Source organism: Fundulus heteroclitus, chromosome 18, assembly GCF_011125445.2.
Source record: "Fundulus heteroclitus isolate FHET01 chromosome 18, MU-UCD_Fhet_4.1, whole genome shotgun sequence".
In the NCBI taxonomy this organism is placed as follows: Eukaryota; Metazoa; Chordata; class Actinopteri; order Cyprinodontiformes; family Fundulidae; genus Fundulus; species Fundulus heteroclitus.
Window position 1 is genome coordinate 4,836,762 of NC_046378.1, and position 20,438 is coordinate 4,857,199.

The 20,438-nt window shown below is 41.9% G+C and overlaps 1 protein-coding gene across 1 annotated transcript in view; it reads left to right on the forward strand.

Moving 5' to 3' along the window:
* Nucleotides 1-20,438, forward strand: part of LOC105926773 (SPRY domain-containing SOCS box protein 4) — a 39,111-nt gene that overhangs the window by 11,416 nt on the left and 7,257 nt on the right. Inside the window, exon 2 of the mRNA XM_036149760.1 lies at nt 16,749-17,635. Coding sequence (XP_036005653.1) covers nt 16,927-17,635 — 709 coding nt within the window. The 5' untranslated portion in view covers nt 16,749-16,926. The remainder of the gene's footprint in view (nt 1-16,748; nt 17,636-20,438) is intronic.

The window sequence follows — 20,438 nt, forward strand, 5'->3', positions numbered from 1 at the left end:
AGGTTAAGAAAAAGAGATCATTCCCCAGGAAAGACTATCAACTAGTTTAAATCCAGCAGCTATATGACCCAGTCCAGGGACTGATACTGGAGCTGTTTGTGTTGAGCTGGAGGGCCGCTGGAAAGTAGGCTATGGTGTAAACCTGCCTGCTTTCTTGTCAAGCCATACAAGTTCATCGTTTCTGTCATCACACTAAAATAAACGAGTTGTTTCTGAACACCTTAGACCTTTTTTTTAATGTAGCTTCCAAACAACTACAGATACATTTGGTCTTAAGAGGACCAGTGTGAGTGTTAAGTAGCTTTCTATGATGATGGTGTGTGTGGGATGTTCTCCAGCATTACGACATGTCCGTGGTTATAAAAGCCTATCATTTCTAAGTTGAGCGCTGAAGTTAAGTGTGACAGACAACAGGAACTAGGCTAACAGGAGAATGGTAGAGTGCGATGTTGGGCAGGGCCGCTGAAGAAGGAGCTTTCCTTCGGTTTCCCAGGTCCAGTACTTTAGATTATCAAGCCATGTTAAGCTAAAAGATACTTCACGTGTTAAATGGTGGATTGTTTATTGTAAATTGTAAAAATTTAAAACTTTCAAGACACTATGACGGAATGCATGTGCATAAAAGGGATTGGTGTAGTAAAGGTACTAATGGTGGACGAGGTTAACTACCTGGTGTGGACCATCTGAGGTGAAGAGTGCTCATGGGGGGAATGGATGAAGGCGATGGTGCTTTGTGACTAAAGGAGATTTCCAAGATTGGTTTTCAGATGGTTTGGGCATTTGCAAAAGAGGAACAGCTGAAGTACTGGATAGAGATGGTACAATATGGAGGAAGTTGTCCAGCCCACAGAGAGCTCATAGATGCATGGAGAATATTCAGAGAATAGTTGTAAGAGGATAGAGGCAGATCTTCCACTGTGGCGACCTTTAAAGAGGAGGCAAATTTATTTGGATAGTGCATTTCAGTAACAACACAATTCAAAGTGTTGTGCATGAACAGAACGTAAGACAAGAAAACATTACAGAGGAAAGCACTTTGCAGTGGAGTAGTAGCAGCAGGTCAAGATAAGTGGGACTACAAACTTGGCCTAACACTGTTTCAGTTGACATTTAAAGGCAACTCTAAACAAAAAGGCTTTTAACCTTTGATTTAAAGGAACTCAGGGTTTCAGCACGTTCAGTCTCCAGATACATGGAGCCATAAGAACTAAATGCTGGTTCTGGCGATGCAGAGAAGACTTATACCAGAAGACCTGAGTCATGCACTGACAATAAAAAACAGTTTTTCTTTAAATAAAATGACATGCCACACATTCATCCTGATAGTCTTCACATAGTCCTTTTTGAGCCTGGAGTTTTACCAAATCCAGGCTATACTTATAAATGTGAGGGCTCTGATAGAATGGCTAGAGCTACAGCATGTCAGAGACCACCACAATTTTGTCCAACAGTGGAACTCTGTGAATGTTGTTAGAGAATAAGGATAACATCTCTTTCTCTGAATCTGTTTTAGATAAGCAAGTCGATCACAAGCTGAACGAGGGTCTGCTAAAATCTGAAATTCAAAAATGATGGGAAGTGATTGCTGCTACCTGTAATCTTTTACAGCCAATGTTACAGCACATTTAGATCAGATATATATTAATAGTTTAGAGTGGCACAATCAGTCCTCGAGCTTCCTTACGGAAAAAAATGGGAGGAAAAAAAACCTTTTTGTCTGAAGACATGCAACATATGGACATAACCAAAAAGACCCTGAGCTGTAATCGCACCCAAGAGTAAGTCTACAAAGCTGGAGTCTAGGGGACCGAATATGCATTCCGTACCAGGAGTTGTTGAAACCATTGGTCAGGTTCTTACCTCTTCACAGTTCTGTGCTGATTGGAGCTCTTCCAGAACATAAAATCCAAGAGCACTTCATTAGAAGTGGTGCTGTTACAATGGGCCACAGGTCAGGTAGAAGTGCATTGGCTTGTACTGATGTACCTCTCTGACATTTCAGAATGCTTGAACCGTTCAGTAACTGGTAATGTTGTGACGCTCTGTACCATCTGTTAAAGCTGTGACTGCAAACCAGTGTCAGAAGTGCTGCAGCCTGTGTGAAAAGCTAGCACTAGCTCCCAGTTTTAACACATAGCTGCTGAAGTTCTTCTCCCCGGGTAAGCGGAGATGTGGAGACGGTAAACGACCTCTTCCACTTGGCTAATGGGTGTGTCTGAGGAACAGGAAATCATTTGGACAAATGGGTCCATTATTGACCTCCCATGCCTTGGCAACAACATTCAGAGTGCTGGATAGAGGGGGAATTTCATGTGCAAGGACTGTGAAAATAAGTTTTGTTTGTATTTATTCTGTTATAATTCCAACCAGATTCTCACTGTTAAAGTTTAATAACTTGACGGATTTTTGTTTTCTGAATGCTCTCTATTGTGAAGCACTTTTTACACTGATAAAATCTGATGTTTGCATCATTCCCAGAAACTCCTTTTTTTTTCTTTTTCTCAATAAACCCATGTTTGTCTCCTCCTCAGATGGACATTTTTACTTTTTTTTTTTCCAGTAGATAGCCAGCAGCAAAATGTATTTTAAGCTGAAGTAGAAAGCCATTTTGATTTTAGTATTGCGAGTCATATTGCAGCACTTACCAATTACTGCATATTGCATGTTTTCCCTAATTTCATGCAGCCCGAATCATAAGCAAGTGTAAGGACTTCTATAAAGCAGATTTCCTGCTATGGACTATTCTGGCCACACAAGGTGGAAACAGAAATCTATAGTGATATCTCAACGTTCACAGGTCTCAGTTAGCAGATTAAAGTAGAACTTTATGACTATACAGTTGGGACAAAGGTTAAGTATGGCCTATTTCTTAGTTTGAGCTTGTCTTCTTTCAGTAAAACAAGTTTGCTAAGCTGTATGTGAACAAACCAAGATACTTCCTTATAGAAAAACATGTTTGGAATTCAAACATGTCTCGAATACAAAAGTCTCTAGTTGACTGGTGGAGTGATGGATTAGACTTTTTTTTTTTTTTTTTTTTTTTTAACCTACACTGGGTTCTTGCAGTCACTTTAACAAAATATTAATTTGTGAGGTACTAGGTGTGCTATAACCTAATTGTATTCTAGTCTAGCTAGCTTTCAGCAGAAGGAGAATCGTGTTCCACTGAGAGGCAGAGGATGCCCGCATAGCACAACAGTACTTACTGCTGGATCTGTCTGCAGAAATGATTCTTCTAGCTCTTTTTCCAAATTGTTACTTTGTGTTCAGCACAGGGTTTTCATGATGCAAACATTTCAAACTTGATGCCGATTAGCCATGGGTCGGTATGAAATTCTGATGGTATGAGAAAAATATCACGGTATTATGGTTGCAACACAAAATTGTATTTTAAATACATAAATTATTTAAAAATGTCTAACTTAAAGTGTTTTCGTTGAACAGTTACTTATTTTTAAACAGTATCTTAAACATGAAACACAAGAAAGATGTATTTAAAATAACTGAATAATTTCTAAATTAAAAACAATTGATCATTCTATTTGTATCAGGCAAACATTCTCGATATATTGAAGTAATCAGGGCACCATATAAAATGAATGAATGCGTCCTTTTTCAGTTGTAACTAGTGTTGCGCCGATACCGATACCAGTATCGGCCGGAGCGCCGATACCGCACTAAAATGGTGGTATCGGTATCGGCGAGTACCAACAAATAGGTCACAGATACCATTTTGATGTTTGTATGTCACCTGAACACAGCCTTCTCTCTCCCGACACTCAGTAGTTCTACTGGATTCACTTTGTATTCGTCTTTTTCCTGCTTTAATAAGGTAGCAGCTTGACAAAGCCATGATACCAATTATTTTACATCCAAGTAGTATGCAGTTCTTACTATACACATACACATAAATTTCCAAGTAATGGTATCTGTATGGTATCGGTATCGGCCGATACTGCACAGCCAGGTATCGGGTATCGGGGCCAAAAAATGGCATCGGCGCAACACTAGTTGTAACAGAAAAAAAACTTACAAAGGATTCATTTATCTCATTGTATTCTGCAGTTCTGACACAAGCGATACTAATTCTGTTGGGGATAATTCTTGGTCATTTAAGCATTTTTGTTTAATGAACGCCCCGTGTTCCCCCATCAGAACAGCCTCCGCCGACGTCTTCATGGCCAGTAGACGCTCGGCGCTCCCGACTCTGTGGGAGTTTTTAGTGCAGCCATCCTCAGAAACTGGACCACAGAAATATTTACCAAGGCAGGTAGAAATACGTCGTGACTCTGAACAGGCCTGGATGAAGGAAAAAAGCGCATCGATAAAATCTAAATTATATTGATAATTATTAAACATATTGAAAAAATATATATATTTAAGTGCAGCCCTGGCCATTTTATGCTATTGCTTAACAACCTATTTTTAGATACACAACACTGAATTGAAACTCAACTCTCCATCCAACCAGCTTTTTACCAAAATTGCAAGTTTTTGACAAAGGAAAAATGAACACTTGCTCGCTGAACTCTTTGAAGGGGGCGGAGCTTGGTGACTGAGCGGTCCTAGGTCAGCGTTTGTGATTGGTTGGGAGGATGTATTGATTTTAGTATTAACCTACATGGCTAGAATGTATAAGGAAAACTGGTCAGCTTAGGAGAGACATTAAAGGCGGCTGCACACTTGGTTGTACTGCGCACCGCACTGCCTCTCCACGGACATTTTAAACTGCATAGTTAAGTGCACTTTGGCTACAATTCTTGTGACAAATTCCTACATCTCCCACAGAAGGCACCCACCGCCTCGGAGACTCCTTCCCGCCGAGCCGTTAATAGTGTGACGTTGCGTCGTAAAATTGAGCTCTGTACGTACCTGTTGGCGGACTCATCTCCGCCTTATGTGGGCCTCCAGCAGGTGTTTCTCTCTTCCAGGCTTTTCTGGGCTGAACATTAGGGTAATGGCAAGGAGGCTTTCAACCCTAAAAACATGGAGCTCATCACCATAGATTAGATGGAGATCAAAATCAGTGGAAAGTAGAGCTGGGCAATACATTGATTTTTTTTATTGATTCATTTGAATTTAGTTTTGGAAAATTTAGTATTTTTATCTGCCAATGCAAACTTCTTGGGCTTCCATGAAACATTGCACTATATCAGTCCTGAAAGGGGAAACTGTGTTTGTAACGGTATACAGTGTTGAATAAATGTTGAAGAGTATTGTCAAAATACTCTAAAGAGGAAACTGTTTAACCCTGAAACAAGGCACTTTAATATATACACTTATGTTTTAAGTTGGTTTGTGTGAAACCACGAGCAGCGGTTATATTTTCATTGTTTACAATGGCAGGGTCGGCCATATTGTTTTCCAAGCATGTTTCACAGCCAATGTGTAGTTGTACTTTATTTTCGGGTCAACTCCTAGACGAGATGATTGAAATAAAAGTTTAAAGACTTACATTTATTTGTAATCTATTAAGTAACAAAACTTTGTAGGTAATAACAGCACAGGCTGGGGAAAAAAAATCTGGTTATTTGAACTAAAGAGCACCAAGCAGAGCTCTGTTCAGTGTGATCTGTTGAGATTACCCTAAATTTCTCACAGCAACACAGGGGGATAACCAGGAGTTGAATAACAAAAGTAACAGGCAACAGGTACTTTGACATTTTTAAGAAGATGGATTTTGGTTATATTCGTTTTAAAGATCTTTTACAAGCTTGTCAGTTACACGTGTAACACCCAGAGCCCGGTCAGGTGCCACTACATCCTACGGTTGGCACTGCTGTAAACGTGTTTTCAGCACAGGGTCATGCAGCTCCACAGCGTGAAGCGCTCTAATCTTTTAAAGTCAGCTCCTCGCTTTGTGTCAGATAGAAGCCTGATGTATTGTCTTTACTCGGAGGAACGAGTCAAACAAACATGCCGATCTGTTCCGTTGCAGTAGTACTGAACGGGAGCGGCTCCTTGATGAGATCGAGTGCAGTGTTGTGTTCTGTAATGATGTTACACGTTGCTATTGCGCGTTGAGCACTCCCACAACACATAGCGCTGATGTCACTTTAGCTTTGGTGGGCTCTCTGACTTATTCGTCTGAGTCAGTGGTGCTGGTGGGTTTTGATGGGCTGGCACTTGTTTAGACCTCTTCTGTGAGACTGGCCCAGTGTGTTGTCCAGTTCAGCAGTTAAAGATTGAGCCATTAGTCTGTAAATACTGGACAGCTGTGTGTGTGTGTGTGTGTGTGTGTGTGTGTGTGTGTGTGTGTGTATGTGTGTGTGTATGTGTGTGTGTTGGTGTGCGCCCACATCATTCTCTCCTCTGAAGAAGCTCAGTCAGTGGATCTGTGAGTGGGTGTTTTTGCACTTCTTGGGTAAGACTTGTGGCGTGCTTCACACTAAGCCCTGCCTCTCTGTGTTTTCCTCTTCCTCGTCCTCCCCTTTTCCTCCAGCAGCTGTTTCCCTCTTAGTTGGAACTGATGCCAGGTTTTTTATTTATTTATTTATTTTTCTTCAGTTTTTTTTTTCTCTGTTCTCCAGCCTCGCGTCACGAGCGGGAACTTGCTGACTTAACCGACACAAACGCGCGTTTCTTTTTCTGTGTATTGTCCCGCACTCTCCTGGCTGGTGAGTGTGTTCTGGCACATTGAAGAGCAAGCATTCCCACTGTTGCGTTTCACTGCTGTGGTTACGTTTGCATCGCCGCGAGAGAATCGCCCGGCTTCTTAAAGAAGAGCCTTCATGGTAAGATGCCAGTCCTGTCTCTTGGCCCTTTGCTTCCTGCAGACACTATTAGTTGTGCTGCTGCTGTGGCGCTCATCCCAGAAGGTTTCAAGGCTTTGACAGTTACAACTTAATTGAGGACCTTTGTGTGTCAAATCTGAATGCAAGTGTTTTGTTGTTGGTGTTCGAACTTATTAGTTGTTGTTGTTTTTTTAGCTATTTAGAAGTATTTAACTACTTTTTTCTTTGTTTTGAGGTTGTCCTTTTTAAATTTGAAACAAAAAAGAAAATGAACAACTATCTCTACAATGTCAAACATGTAATTATTCCATAACAAAACAGTTAATTGTCATTCTTGGTTTCATTATTTCCCAATATTATGCTTTTAGCAATATTCTAAAATGGGTCAGATTACTCTATTGTGTTTAAAAATGACTTAATATTGAGGGGTGAGCATGTTTTCACAGGCTGCAGGTGGTGGCTGAAAATATTTTTCCATTATTTGCAGTTCAATTAAATAGTATTTATATAGCACCAATTCATGAAATATGTAATCTCAAGGCACTTTCCCATGTCAAATTCAATCAGATTATACAGATTGGTCAAAAAAAGTTTCCTATCTAAGGGAACCAGTAGATTACGCTCTTTCAGGAGGAGTGAATGCTGCTTGAATAAGACGGTTTTCAGATGGACTGGCCCTGACTGAAAATTAGCCAGACGGGCATTTGTTTCGGTAATAAGTGTAAAAATGTCCATTCTCCTTGACGTGGACATTGTTACTGCGTGCAGAGAACTCCGTTAACCATTTTCAGTGTCGCAAGTTGTTGAAAAATGGAGTCAGAGGTTGCATAGAAGCTTTAAGATGATTGGTTCATCTTTGGTCATTAAAGCCACACTAAGTAATTTTTTATTTATTTTTTTGCTTGAAACAGCACTGTCGTAAACACTCGCTCCCCTCCGCATGCCCTCCACAGCTAGAGCGGACTGTCCCTCTCAAAGCAGCTAGCAGTGTGTATGCGGACGGATAGTGGGCGGAGTCACCGGCTTGCTGTCTGTAGCATGACGAGAGCTGGTCTTTTAATAGCTCCTAAACTAGTTGCTTAGTTTGTTCAAACAAGAGACTTCATGGTCAAAAAAAAAAAAAAAAAAAATTAACTGCAACTCACAAAATTTACAAGAGACTTTAGAGAAAAAAACAAGCCAGAAGTTGCTTATAACAATCAGACTTGGTGCCACTGTTACTGATGCCAACGGCCTTACTTTGAGCCGCCATAAAGCTGTTTGTCTTACAGCGAGAACGATAACAGTGCTGCAAGATCGTCTCGGGGTGGGGCACAGAACGTTGCGAGTGTGATTTTTATTTTTTATTTTTATTTATTTTTTTTTTCCTCATCCAGTGACACTAGAGCAGGGGTGTCCAACTCCAGTCGTCGAGAACCGGTGTCCTGCAACCTTTAAATGTGTCCCTGGTCTGACACGCCTGAGTCAAATAATCTGTTAATTAGCAGGACTCTGAAGAACCTGACTGCATACTGAGGAGCTAATTGTGCCATTTGATTCAGGTGTGTGGGGCCAGGGAAAAGTTTTAGGACACCGGCTCTCGAGGACTGGAGTTGGACACCCCTGCACTAGAGGGACATGACAGGACCCTCACCCGTCTCATAAACACTTAGATTACCATTACCACAGAGACTTAGAAGAGGATATACTTAGCAGTGTTGTAGTCAAGTCACTATGCCTCGAGTCCGAGTCCAGGTTAGAGTCTCCAGTGTTCAAGTCTGAGTCAAGTCCAAGTCATTAAAAAAAAAATCTGAGTCCGAGTCAAGTCCAAGTCGAGTCACTATTGATCCAAGTCGAGTCCTTCTTGATCAAGTCGAGTCCAAGTTCCGCACTAAAGTAAGCATAGCCTACATGTTTTTAAACAAAAAACAAAAACCACACTCTATCACATTGCACTAATAATTTAGATGATAATATCATACACCAAATAATATTCTAATGACATTAAAATTATAGCCTAATGATATATAAAAAAAGTCGAGTCTTTTTCTCAATTTCCGAGTCAGAATGATCTGAATGTAGGAGTCCAAGTTCGAGTCATCAGTGCTCAAGTCCAAGTCAAGTCACGAGTCTCTAAATTTAGCTAATGACTCGGACTCGAGTTCGAGTCTCGGACTCGAGTCCTACAACACTGATACTTAGTGTGGCTTTAAGCACCAAGCCTTCCTAGCTCCAGATTATACATTTGATTACGGATCATTTAGTCTGATATCAACCAAAATTACTAATGAGCATATGAGCATAACACTTTTTTTATTGCACAGTAATGGCAAACTAAATTAAAACCAAGAAATCCAGAAAGACATAGTTTTTAGTTTGAAGCTGCTGTATTTGCTTCTGAAGAAGCCCGCCAAATTCAGCTCTCCATCTAAAATGTCAGTCTCTTGAAATCCCACATGTATTTCCTCTCTCCATCTCCTCACCTTCCCTGCCGAGCCTTCTGCATCACCTATCCCAGTCGCTGCTTTCTTCCCGTGTCAGCCCCATTCCTCCTTGTTTCTCCTGCTCCTCTTGCTCTCTCTGCACTGACAGCATTTAGTTTTTTCATGTTGGAGTCTTTACATTAGCTTGTATTTTCATCTTTTCAGTACTAAACCATTACTTTCACTTCCACTATGGTCAGTAATAGCTGGGTTTATTGCAATTTTGCTTTGTTTTTAAGATGCAATAAAAAAAATATAAGCGAGCATGTGGCTAAGGAGAGAATATCTAAATGCTGTGCTCCTTTGAGAAAATGTTTGACTTTTCCAACAGACTCCATGCATATAAAGGCGGATGACAGTGCCAAAGGTGTCAGATAAAATGGAAATGCTTTGCTGCTGGGAGTTATTTATTTGAAGAAATGTTCTGGCTTTGGGGAGTTCCACATTCTTCTTCTTCTTCTTTTGAACATAGTTGAAACAACCTTTCAATATTCAGCTGCTAGAATCAGATATCTCAACATGTCAGTTTCCAACAACAATTTATAAAGTGTTTTATATAGCAGTGCACCTCAGTCTGCTGTCTCATTCTTTAGTAGGGATGGGTGATATTGCCAAATAAAATATATTTAAAAAAATATCCTGATAATGATATCACAGACAATATTGTGATTTTTTTTTTTTTTCTGTACTTTATAAACAGTCACCAGAACGAAAGATCTCTCTCTTGATAGATGGGTAATGTTATCTATCCATTTGTCGAGTGTGTAAATGAAAATATAAACTAAACATAAATGTAAACAAATTTAGCCAAAAAGTCTGACATCAGCTGCCAAGTGTAAATAAAAATATTTAAATACACAAGTTATAAACTTTAAGTGTGTAAACAATTCTTAGTTTGTAGAACAATATCTTTTAAGAAATATTTTTAACTATCAAATATTAGGAAGAGAATACATTTAAATGGGGTAGTCAAATAAAAAAACACATTATTCTCAAACATATGTAGATTTTAAATATTAGCAAAGCTTCCTTTGTTTATTTTAGTGACTATTTGTGCAAAATGCTTCTGAAAACAAATCGGGGGTGGATGCAAAAACTCGAGCTAAGGAAATGACCACCATATAAGGGGTGCTGCAGTACAAAATGATTTAAGATAAACAGTCAGACAGATATCCTGTAAAAATTATGAACATCCACGCTGAGCTGCAAACACTTTCAAATTAAGTACATTAAACAAAAAAACAAATCAAAGCATAAACTTAATTGAAAAACTACCTTCTCTCAGCACATTCTTCCTTTTCTCACCTCACTTTTAGTTTTTTTTCCCCCCCATTTAGCTCTGACTGTACACTTATCTACATTCACAATCGAGTTTTGGATTCTTTGTCAGGAAAACCAGCCTATTTACTGCAGCTGGTTTCAGTGCTGATCTTTGGCAAGTGACAATGCTGCCACCAGTGTTAAACGGCCTTTCAGAGGCAGCGCTGGTAGCTTGGATGCAGAGGTATTTTTTGGCTAGCTGGCTGACATTGGGAAAAGTTCACCTCATGTAACCTCCACCATGCGAGAGGATCACTCGCTTCATCTGCTGAGGGATACTGCAAGTAGGCATTGAGAGCCACTTGTATGATTTCTGGGTTTTTCTGTTAATGCTGTCCTCTTAAAGAAACTATTTTTTTGTGTGTCTCTCTGCTTCAGCTGGTCCAGGCTGTGGCGTGTCGCTGGGGTCAGAAGCAGAGCTGCTCCGTCCTGGCAGGAACAGTCCCATTTCCCGAAAAGCTCGTTCTCTGACTACCTGAGTCTCTTCCTGGCTCAGATACTTTGCATGAAATCTTGGATCAAGCGTTGTTGCCATACGCACCATTTGCATTACCTCTGGATCTTCCTCATACTTTTTGTCCAAGTACTGAGCATCTGTGCCCTTGATCCTTCTTGTGAGTTCAGTTTCACCATCCTTTGGTCGGAGCAGATCACTTTTAAAAAGTTCCAGCTCTGGCTTTAGGCATGAGACGGCCACCTCGTTTTCTGCAAACAAGGCATCTGTGAACTTTTGTAGTGGACCCAAAGCTTTGCTCACAGAATCGAGAACCTACAGCATGTTTATATCTGATATCTGCAGCCACTTTAATATATTGACATGTTTGAGGAACACGTGTCTATCAAACGAAGCGGAGGCAGTATCAGCCAATGCCGCTTTGTTGTAGTAGATTCTACTAATGACGACGAGTCATCAAAACATAGGAAGCATGTTGCGTGTCAAAAACCCAAAAATAAGTAAAGTGTGACATTCAACATGGCATGAGAGCTCCACAGTGACACAGGACCTGAAATAACATGGGGTCATTGATGAGGGCGCTAGGAGCTCGACGGCAGGGTAAGTCGTTCCAATGTCTGACGTTTGTTTAGTTTCAAAATGAGGAAATGCCAACAGTGCTTGGCTCGCAGGCTGTGAGTGGAGTCCTGCGCAGCGCCCCGTAGCACAACTATAACTGAGCCGTAAGGTCAGTCTTATGGCTGGTTATGGGGCTGTTAGCTGGTTAATGACAGGGGCTTGTTTACATGCTTAACTTCCCTGATCAGATTAAAATGTATCCGGACTAAAAGGAAGAAAGTATTCCAAATGCACCGTTTCTTTGGGCTAAGAGTTCAATAATCCGATCATGACGTGCGTTTACTTGCATCAAGTTTTATTCAAAGTAGAAACTAGCAGAGTTGATGAATTGGAGATGTGTTGGTTGTGACTGTTCTGAGTGAATAGAATGGACCCACACCAGGTTCTGGTGTTTAGATGGACGCTGATCATAAACCAGCCCTCTCAATCAGAATACAATTTAATTCTGATGGTAATTTGTTTGTTATTGTTTAAATTTTAATCTGATTGCAATGTCTGAGTGAAGGTCCTGTATGGGGGAGAGGAGCAGGGCTCTAAAATAACTTTTCAAGAATCAAGAGTCTTTATTGTTGTGCAACCATAATGAAATTTTAGTGATACACTCAGAATGATAAGCAGCAGACCTAAATTAAAAACATCCCTAAAAGACATGGTCAAAAATGTAAAACCTTCAGAAGAAATATCTAACATCCTTTTTGACTCTTGGAAGAAAATTTAAAAAACTTATTGAATAAACATCCTTGGAAGTAAAATATGTAGAAGGACAAATGTAGCGTGTAGTATTTACATAAATTGCAGCTTGTGCTGAAACAGTCTGAAATGGGCTGATGGTTTATTTGATTGTCAGAAGTGGTTTTCTGCACTTGTTGCATTGTTATGCCCAATTATTTCCCAAGATGCACCAAAACAAGGTGAGATTCAACCAAACTGCTTTTGACACCCCAATTTTACAGCTTCACTTTATTTGTTAAATCGATGTTCATATAGACAACACTATTAAATTATTTACTTACAATGTAGTCAACAAACTTCTTTATTTGAAGCAAAAATATTTATTACCTAATATTATTGTACCAGAACACCTAAGTAGCAACTTGTTTTTGTGTTTATTTGCTCTTAGTCCAAATGTTCTATTTTGCAAAACAGAAGTGAAAATAATTTTTTTTTGTCATCTGATTTATCGACTAATCATAAAAATAATCGATTTAATAAAATAATCGTTAGTTACAGCCCTACTTGTTATGCTAATTTACCACATTGAACGTTAAATGTATGTTCCATGTTATTCAGCTGATTGTGGATGCAGCTGTGTAATTGAATAAGTTGCCTTACCAGGTTAAATGTCTTTAGTCTTGGATTGTGTGAAATAAATTTCTAAATAAATGCGACTTATAGTCCGTTGCAACTTATGTTTTTTTTTTTTTACCTGTTTAGTATTTTTTATTTTTTTTTGACTGAGACTTGTATTCTGGAGAGACTTATAGTCTGGAAAATATGGTAATTAGTTTTTAAATGTACTTATTTTTGTCTATTTTATTCTTTTTATATATTTACCCTATTTATGCAGGTCATTTTTGCATTTCTGCCTCATTATGCAAATGAGGAGAGGGCGAGAGGGCAGCCTAGGTGTTTGAGCGCCGTTTGTCTAATATGACGATTGTCACGTCTGTTTAACCTCAGTTCATTGAAATGACCTGCCGGTCAAGGTTCGTCGTCCAGCCTCGGTCATTACACGGACAGGTTTTGTAACAGAGGACACAGCGCCATTCACTTGGAGCAGCATCAGAACTAAGTGCAGGGCTTGAGCCTGGTGCGTCGTGTGGTGCACAGAGAGCAGGAGGAAGCTGGATAAACTAGGCTAAAGTTAGCGGTAAAACCTGAAAGCTCAAAGCTCAGTTCTTATTCATCCAGCAGGATGTGAGGTAGAGGATTAGTCTAACGTTCAATGTTGAGAAGGAAAACCAAATCTCAACATGCCATTCTAATAAAAATGTTAATAGAAACTAATCACCCACCTCATGTCTTGCTTGATGAATTGGAAATTAAAAAGACAGATCATCCTCATATTAGCTAAATGGTGTCCAAACAATCACAGTGATGCCACAGGAGAGCAATAAAGTGTCATTTTCTGTTGTAACCCACTAACTGAACGATGAGGTGACAACTCTTTTAACTTTAACAAAAGTTCATCTCTATTTCTATGACTAGATGGGTGTAAATGAGACGAAGCCGAATGGATCCACCGCTCCAGCCCAGAGTGAGTTCCCAGCACAGGAGCTGTAGTCTGTAGTTCTGTCAGGAGAAAGACATCTGGGTCCATGTGAAACGCTTAATGAAACGCACATTCAGTCAGTCATCACATGCCATCTCCAGTGATGGAAAAATGGGGAAGTCACTCTGTTGGTTATGGTCTAGTCAGGAGACGGTGTCTGAATTCTCAGTCTTGTGCTGTTATTGTCAAAGCCGTTGCCCATTGGTTACATCACAATCCATTTTATTCATTTATTTATTTTTTTAATCGCTCTTCTACTTTCACCTCTGCATTGTGAGATATCCTCAGTCTAAGTGATTTGTTTTTTAAGCCCCGTTTTCTCTTGATCACCTTTGACAGGGGATTTATTTTTTTATTTTTTTTACCATTCAGTCAGTATTTTGAGGTGTCTTTTGTGTAGATGAAGACATTTGTGGGACATTCTGGGTCTATAAAGAACTGTTTAGAAATGTCAAACATTTTGGAAAACCTGCTGATGCGTGGATAGTCCTTAACTTTCTGTTGTCCTGTGGTCTCATGGATCCATAGCATCTCTTAGCCTCTCAAACGTTCTGTCAGAGTACTTTACTCTGTTTCTGTCCCATTTAAGCCAAGACTCACTCAGAGCTGTCTATTCTATATGTCCGTTCTGCTTTTTTCCCACAGTTGTGAGAGACTGAGGGTAGTGCTCAGTCCTACTTAAAGACACTGATGTGTGAATGAGCTGTGGATTGAACCACTTTGAGAGATTAGCACTCTGCCACTGAAGCCACAAGCAGATCTAAATATGTTGAAAAAGGTTATTTAAAGCTGTACATGATGCTGAAGATGGACCTTCTGGCATTACTGGAATGATGCTAGGTCAGAGTTTCTGGACAAATGTTACTTAGACGGATCAATTTATTTTCAAGAAGAAAACAACTTAGGATTTTGTTTGAGTTGCTTGTTGATTAAAAGAGAGGATGGGTCAGTGCACCCCCCCCTCCCTGCACTGTTTCTGGTTATCAGACTGTAATGTCCTCCCTTCTGTTTTAAGAATCATGTGATCAGAATGTGAAAGACTGACTTTTTAGTTGCTGAAAGCATAATAGTGAGAGTTTATCTGTTAGGGGTCATGCTAATATCAGAGGACAGTGGATGCATTGAACCAAATCTAGCCTCTGGCTTTTTCCCCTCTGTAGCCTTACGTAGAAGTCACTCTTCATTTTAGCTTTTTCTTTCTTTTTTACTTTCTCTGAAGCCATTACTAATGAACTTTGACTTGGGAGGATTTAAGATGAACGGGTTAATTCCAGTCACTGTACTTTCCCTGGAAGAACCATGTGGAGTTTCCTCTAAAACCACAGGGGATTGTGAAACATTAGAATGTTTGCAGACACGGAGCGAACACGGCGTTCTGTTGCTGCAGCAGGTTGGTCACATTAAACCACACCGCACTGTCTTTCCTTTTGATAGCAGTCAGCAGCTTTTAGACTTCTCTTAAAACCCAGCTTGATGCCATTTTGTTTCTTATGAAATATAAATTGCTTTGCATGTGATGAAGTTGGTCAGAGCTGTGTAGAGGACTTGTGTATCCTAGGAGCAGAGTAATAACCAGGTATTGGCTGGGTTAGCAATATAATATCCAGCCGTATATATAAAGTTGCTGTAAATGTACCAAAGTTTCATAGGTTCACATTATTCACACAAATAGCTCTAGCCAGGCTTATCTGCTCCATTAGAAGCTGCAGTCAGCTGCTGAACAGACTGGCCCGGCTGCAGTTTCCAAACCCATTAGCTCAGTAGGAATGATGGTGGCGCTCCTTCAGCTTCCACACCATGACATTGATGTTTTTAGTGACCACAAATGGGTCCAAACAGCCACAATGGCCTTTCTAAGCGAGCAAAGTGTTCTTCAAACTAGCCGACAGGCTGCATGCAACAACAGGCGCTGGGGGGGGCGGGGGGGGGCGGGGGTGAACCCCCGTGTCGCTGTGCGCTCTGTGTAGACTGTGAAAAGCCCTGCCACTAAGCCAAGTTGTCTCCTTAAAACACGTCAAACTGGAGTGTGAAGGAAAATGTTCTTTACGGTCCTTTAAAGCGCTCGTATACTTTGACCCTGGTAACCAGTCTGTGCCGATTGGATGGCGAAGCCCGTTTTAGGGGAACAATAAAAGTAGACTATAGGCCCGTTTACACTACACTTTTTTTAACCGAGCCGAGACCAGTCCGAGCTCGGTGACCGAGATAAGTCTTGTGTGTAAACGGTCAGCAGACTGAACCGGACCGCACTAACTGCAGACCAGTTCATCAGCAGGTCTCGGACTGTTTTTTTTTAATCCCGGTTACCTGATAACGAAGAGTGCATGAGCAGACCGCGTCATCCCCTTACAGTCAGCTGACTGTCCGCGGGTTTCCCGGCGTGTCTGGCTGCACGTCCCGATTCACACTCCATTCAGACAAATTTCAGACATTCATAATAATACTAGCTTCCTTACCATTCCACACGATATCCAGAGATGATTCTGCTTAGCAGTGTGATGAACCTCAGTGTCTGTTGTTGTTTCCTGCGTCTGTAAATCCTTATTAGACGTTCGTTTGTCTTATCCACGTCCCAAAAGCCGACTCTGTCTAACCATAACATCCTGAATGTTACGGGCGCCGCCATTTTGATTTGCTCAGTCCCGCCTTCAATCCCAAAGAGCGGTAGTACCGCAGACCGCCACTAGGAGGCGAGGAGCAACCAAGGAACCGGGATAGTGTGGTGTGTAAACGGTCGTCTTGTCTTGGTTAACTGATCCAAGCTCAGACTGGTCTCGGCTCGACTCGGTTAAAAAAGTGTAGTGTAAACGGGCCTAAAAATTCAGATTTATTTGGACTCACCCATTCAGAACCACAAATGAGGATCACGTCTTTGTGTGTGTTTTCAGGATTGTGCTCCCCCGAGGCTGAAGACTGCGTGTTGCTAGCAGCAACTTTCCACACTGGTCACGCAGCATCTCCGTGCGCCCATGAGGTAACGTCCGGACCTACCGGCCCCTCATCACCACCCTTCGTCCATCCTCTTCCCTCCCCCTCTGTCCCCTCCTCCCTAGGCTCCCCCAAGCCATGGGCCAGAAGATCTCAGGCAGCATCAAGTCAGTGGATGTACGTGGGGAGCCCTCATATCGCCCGGTGCGTCGCGAACTCCGGGGCCCGGATTTCTGTCGGCCCCCCAGACTAGATTTGCTGCTTGACATGCCGGCGGCCGCCCCCGAGACGCAGCTCCGCCACTCCTGGAACCCCGACGACCGATCCCTCAACGTCTTCGTCAAGGAGGACGACAAGCTGACGTTTCACAGGCACCCCGTGGCTCAGAGCACAGACTGCATTCGAGGCAAGGTGGGCTACACCAGGGGCCTTCACGTGTGGAGGATTCACTGGCCTGCCAGACAGAGGGGCACTCATGCTGTGGTAGGGGTGGCTACCGCTGAAGCGCCTCTACACTCGGTTGGCTACACGGCCCTCGTGGGCGCGGACTCCGAGTCCTGGGGTTGGGACCTTGGGCGGAACAGACTGTACCACGATGGAAAGAACCGGCCCGGGAACTCTTCGGCGCCCACGTACCCCAGCTTCCTGGAGCCAGACGAGTCATTTGTGCTCCCAGACTGCCTGACCGTAATACTGGACATGGACGACGGGACGCTGAGCTTTATGGTGGATGGACAGTATCTGGGAGTGGCCTTCAGGGGGCTGAAGGGAAAGAGACTGTATCCCATCGTCAGTGCGGTCTGGGGCCACTGTGAGGTGTCGATCCGCTACGTTAACGGACTAGATCGTAAGTACAGCACTGCTACACAGAAACACATTTTACAAACCACTAAAGTAAATCTGTTTATCCAGTTTAAATGTGTGAAACTGGATACGGTTATTTTAGCTCTTTTCTGTTCCACGGCTCCATGAGGTTTAATTTAATTCATTAAATTTTTAATATAATTTATAATTATATTATAAGTATAATGTCACTTTGAGGCAGCTTTCTTGGCTACAACTCATGATACCCTGAGTTAAGACTGATAAAGCATTAATTTTTCGTATTTATAGATACAAAAGAATGTAATTATATAGCTTTATGTTCTCAGTCCTTCAAGGAGGAAGTCCTCTCTTAGTTTCCCTGTTTGTATTTGAAACTACACAATTAATCCATCTTTGTGCGTAATCATCAGTGTAGATTTTTGGTCCTATGCAGAGAATAATTTTTAATTGGGCTTTCTTGTTAAAGCCCAGAAAGTTGAGCTGAATAAAAGTGAATAATCCCCTGATAGCTGATGACGTTGTTGCTGGTTGTAAAACGGTTTCTGAGCTGCTAGTTCTGTTCTGTTCTGTTCTGTTCTAGTACGGGTACATGGCTAGCATGTTCTGTCTGCGAGGGTGCAATAAACCTAGATGACTCACTGGAATCCTGCCTTCCAGAAATCAAAGCCAGTTGTTTCTTAGACTTTCCCTCAGTAAGCCTCAGTGTCCTGATTTGCAGCCACCTGCAAAATGATCTGTAGTGCCTCTCCAACGTGTCCACTTCCAACTCAAAAGGAATTTCCTCTCTGCACTAAAGAAAGTGCAAGTATAAAGAAAGTGTCAGAGTGACCTTTTTAGTGCTTCTTTCTCACGCTGCCTTCCCCACATTTGTCTGCTCTAACTACTAGAGTTGTCAAAGATTTTGCAAGAGCAATCTTTGTAGCTCAGACCTGGCGTTGTGCCAACAACCTGTGGGGACAGCAGACAGTCCTGCAGGATGACCCAGTGTGTCTCTAAAGATTAACGGCTGCATTTGCTCAGCGGGAAGCCTCGGATTGTTGGCCCACCGCCTCTTTTACATGAGATCTGCCAAAGTCGTCTTGGATTTTTCTCTTCAGTGCCTTGCAGAAGTTTTCATACCTCCAACTTTTTCCACTTTTTGTGATTTTTACAACCACAAACCTCAGTGGATTATACATTTTTTCACGTACCAATTCAAAGTAGCTCCTGATGTGAAGTGAAGCATGGTTTTCAAAGTTGTACAAATAGAAAATGTGCTATGCAATAAGTATTCACCCCCTTTTTCTCCGTTATCCCAAAATGAAATCCGCTGCAGCCTAATTAGTAAACAGAGTGTGTGTAATTTAATATTCAGAATAAAGTCAGTGGGAAAACAATCTCAGATGTTTGTAAGAGAACATCAGGGAACTATATTGAAATGGTATAATGTAAACACACCACCCCCACGGTGGAACATGGTGGGGGCAGCATCATGCTGTTGGCATGTTTTTGTTCAACAGCAACAAGGATGCTGGTCAGAGCTGAGGGGATGATAGATAGAGCTGAATGCAGAGCAGTCTGGGAAGAAAACCTGAAGACCGCAAAGTGGCCGGGGTGAAGGTTCGCCTTCCAGCTGAACCACGGCCCTAAAAGCTATAGAAGAGATCAAAGCACATTCATTTAGTAAAATCGTCTAGACTTGAATTCAAAGGCTAGACATGAAAACTAAGATTCCCAGATGCTCTCCAGCCAGTGTGCCTGAGCTATTTGAAAGGAAGAACAGGGAAACGATGCAGTCTGGAAAAGACAGGACATGTAGTAAAGTGGTTCTACCAAGTAGTCCCTCAGGGGGCCGAATCCAGGATTGGGTTTGGCTTTAAAAGAGGTTAATGAACCCACGCGAATCCTTCTCCTTCTGCTTCACAGTTGCATTAGTAGTACTGTGTTGAGCCGTCACACAGAATCCCGTTAAAATATACTGCAGTTTGTGATGAAGTGTGTGAAAGTTGAACACTTCTGCAAGACTTCCTCTCCTCGGCTGCTTAGTGAAGTCTAGACGCATCATTTAACGGCGGATTCTCCCCGTTTTGCTTGTAGTTGCTTCACCACCACCTTCTTCGTCTCGGCCTCGCTCACACTAACCCACCTTCATTCTTCTTACACCGCAGAAATTAAGAAGGAATATCTATCCTTGCACTCCTCTAGTCTCCCTAAAAGTCACAGTCATGGTAGTTTTGCCCTAATTGACCTCAGTAGGATATGCTGCATAATCAGGAACACCGACGCCTGACCTGGTCCAGAAGTAACCGAGGCTAAATCGTGCCAGGACAGCAGCACCACAACAGGCCTACAAACCCACAGAAAGCCTGGCTGGTGTGATGGCAACGGGCCGGGTCAAACCGGTTTACACCCGACTGGGGGGGGGGGGGGCACAGCCTTGTCTTCCCCCTTTTGCAAATGAATCTTATTTGACTCAACTGTCACTGTGTTTTATCCTCCCACCTGGTTTTATTGTCTCTTCTCTTCTTCCTTTTCAACACTAATCCTTTCTCTCAGAGCTTAAACAGCTGTTTGTGGTGGCAGGTTGCTGTGGAAACGGTTTGGCTGACTTTGTGGCTGGATGGGCCTTTTTTAATTGATGATCTTGGAAGCCTGCCTTGTAGCTTTCTGGCCTTACGATGGCTCTGTTTTGTGTTTTAGCAGCTGTCTGCTACCCGTCTACGGCCGATAATCACGCTGGACTTGCTCTAAAGTCATCCTTGAACCAGGCTTTTCACCAGGACTTCAGCGTTTCCACATTTGGCAAGAATGTTCAACAGTTGTCCTCTGAAATCGCGGAGGTGTTA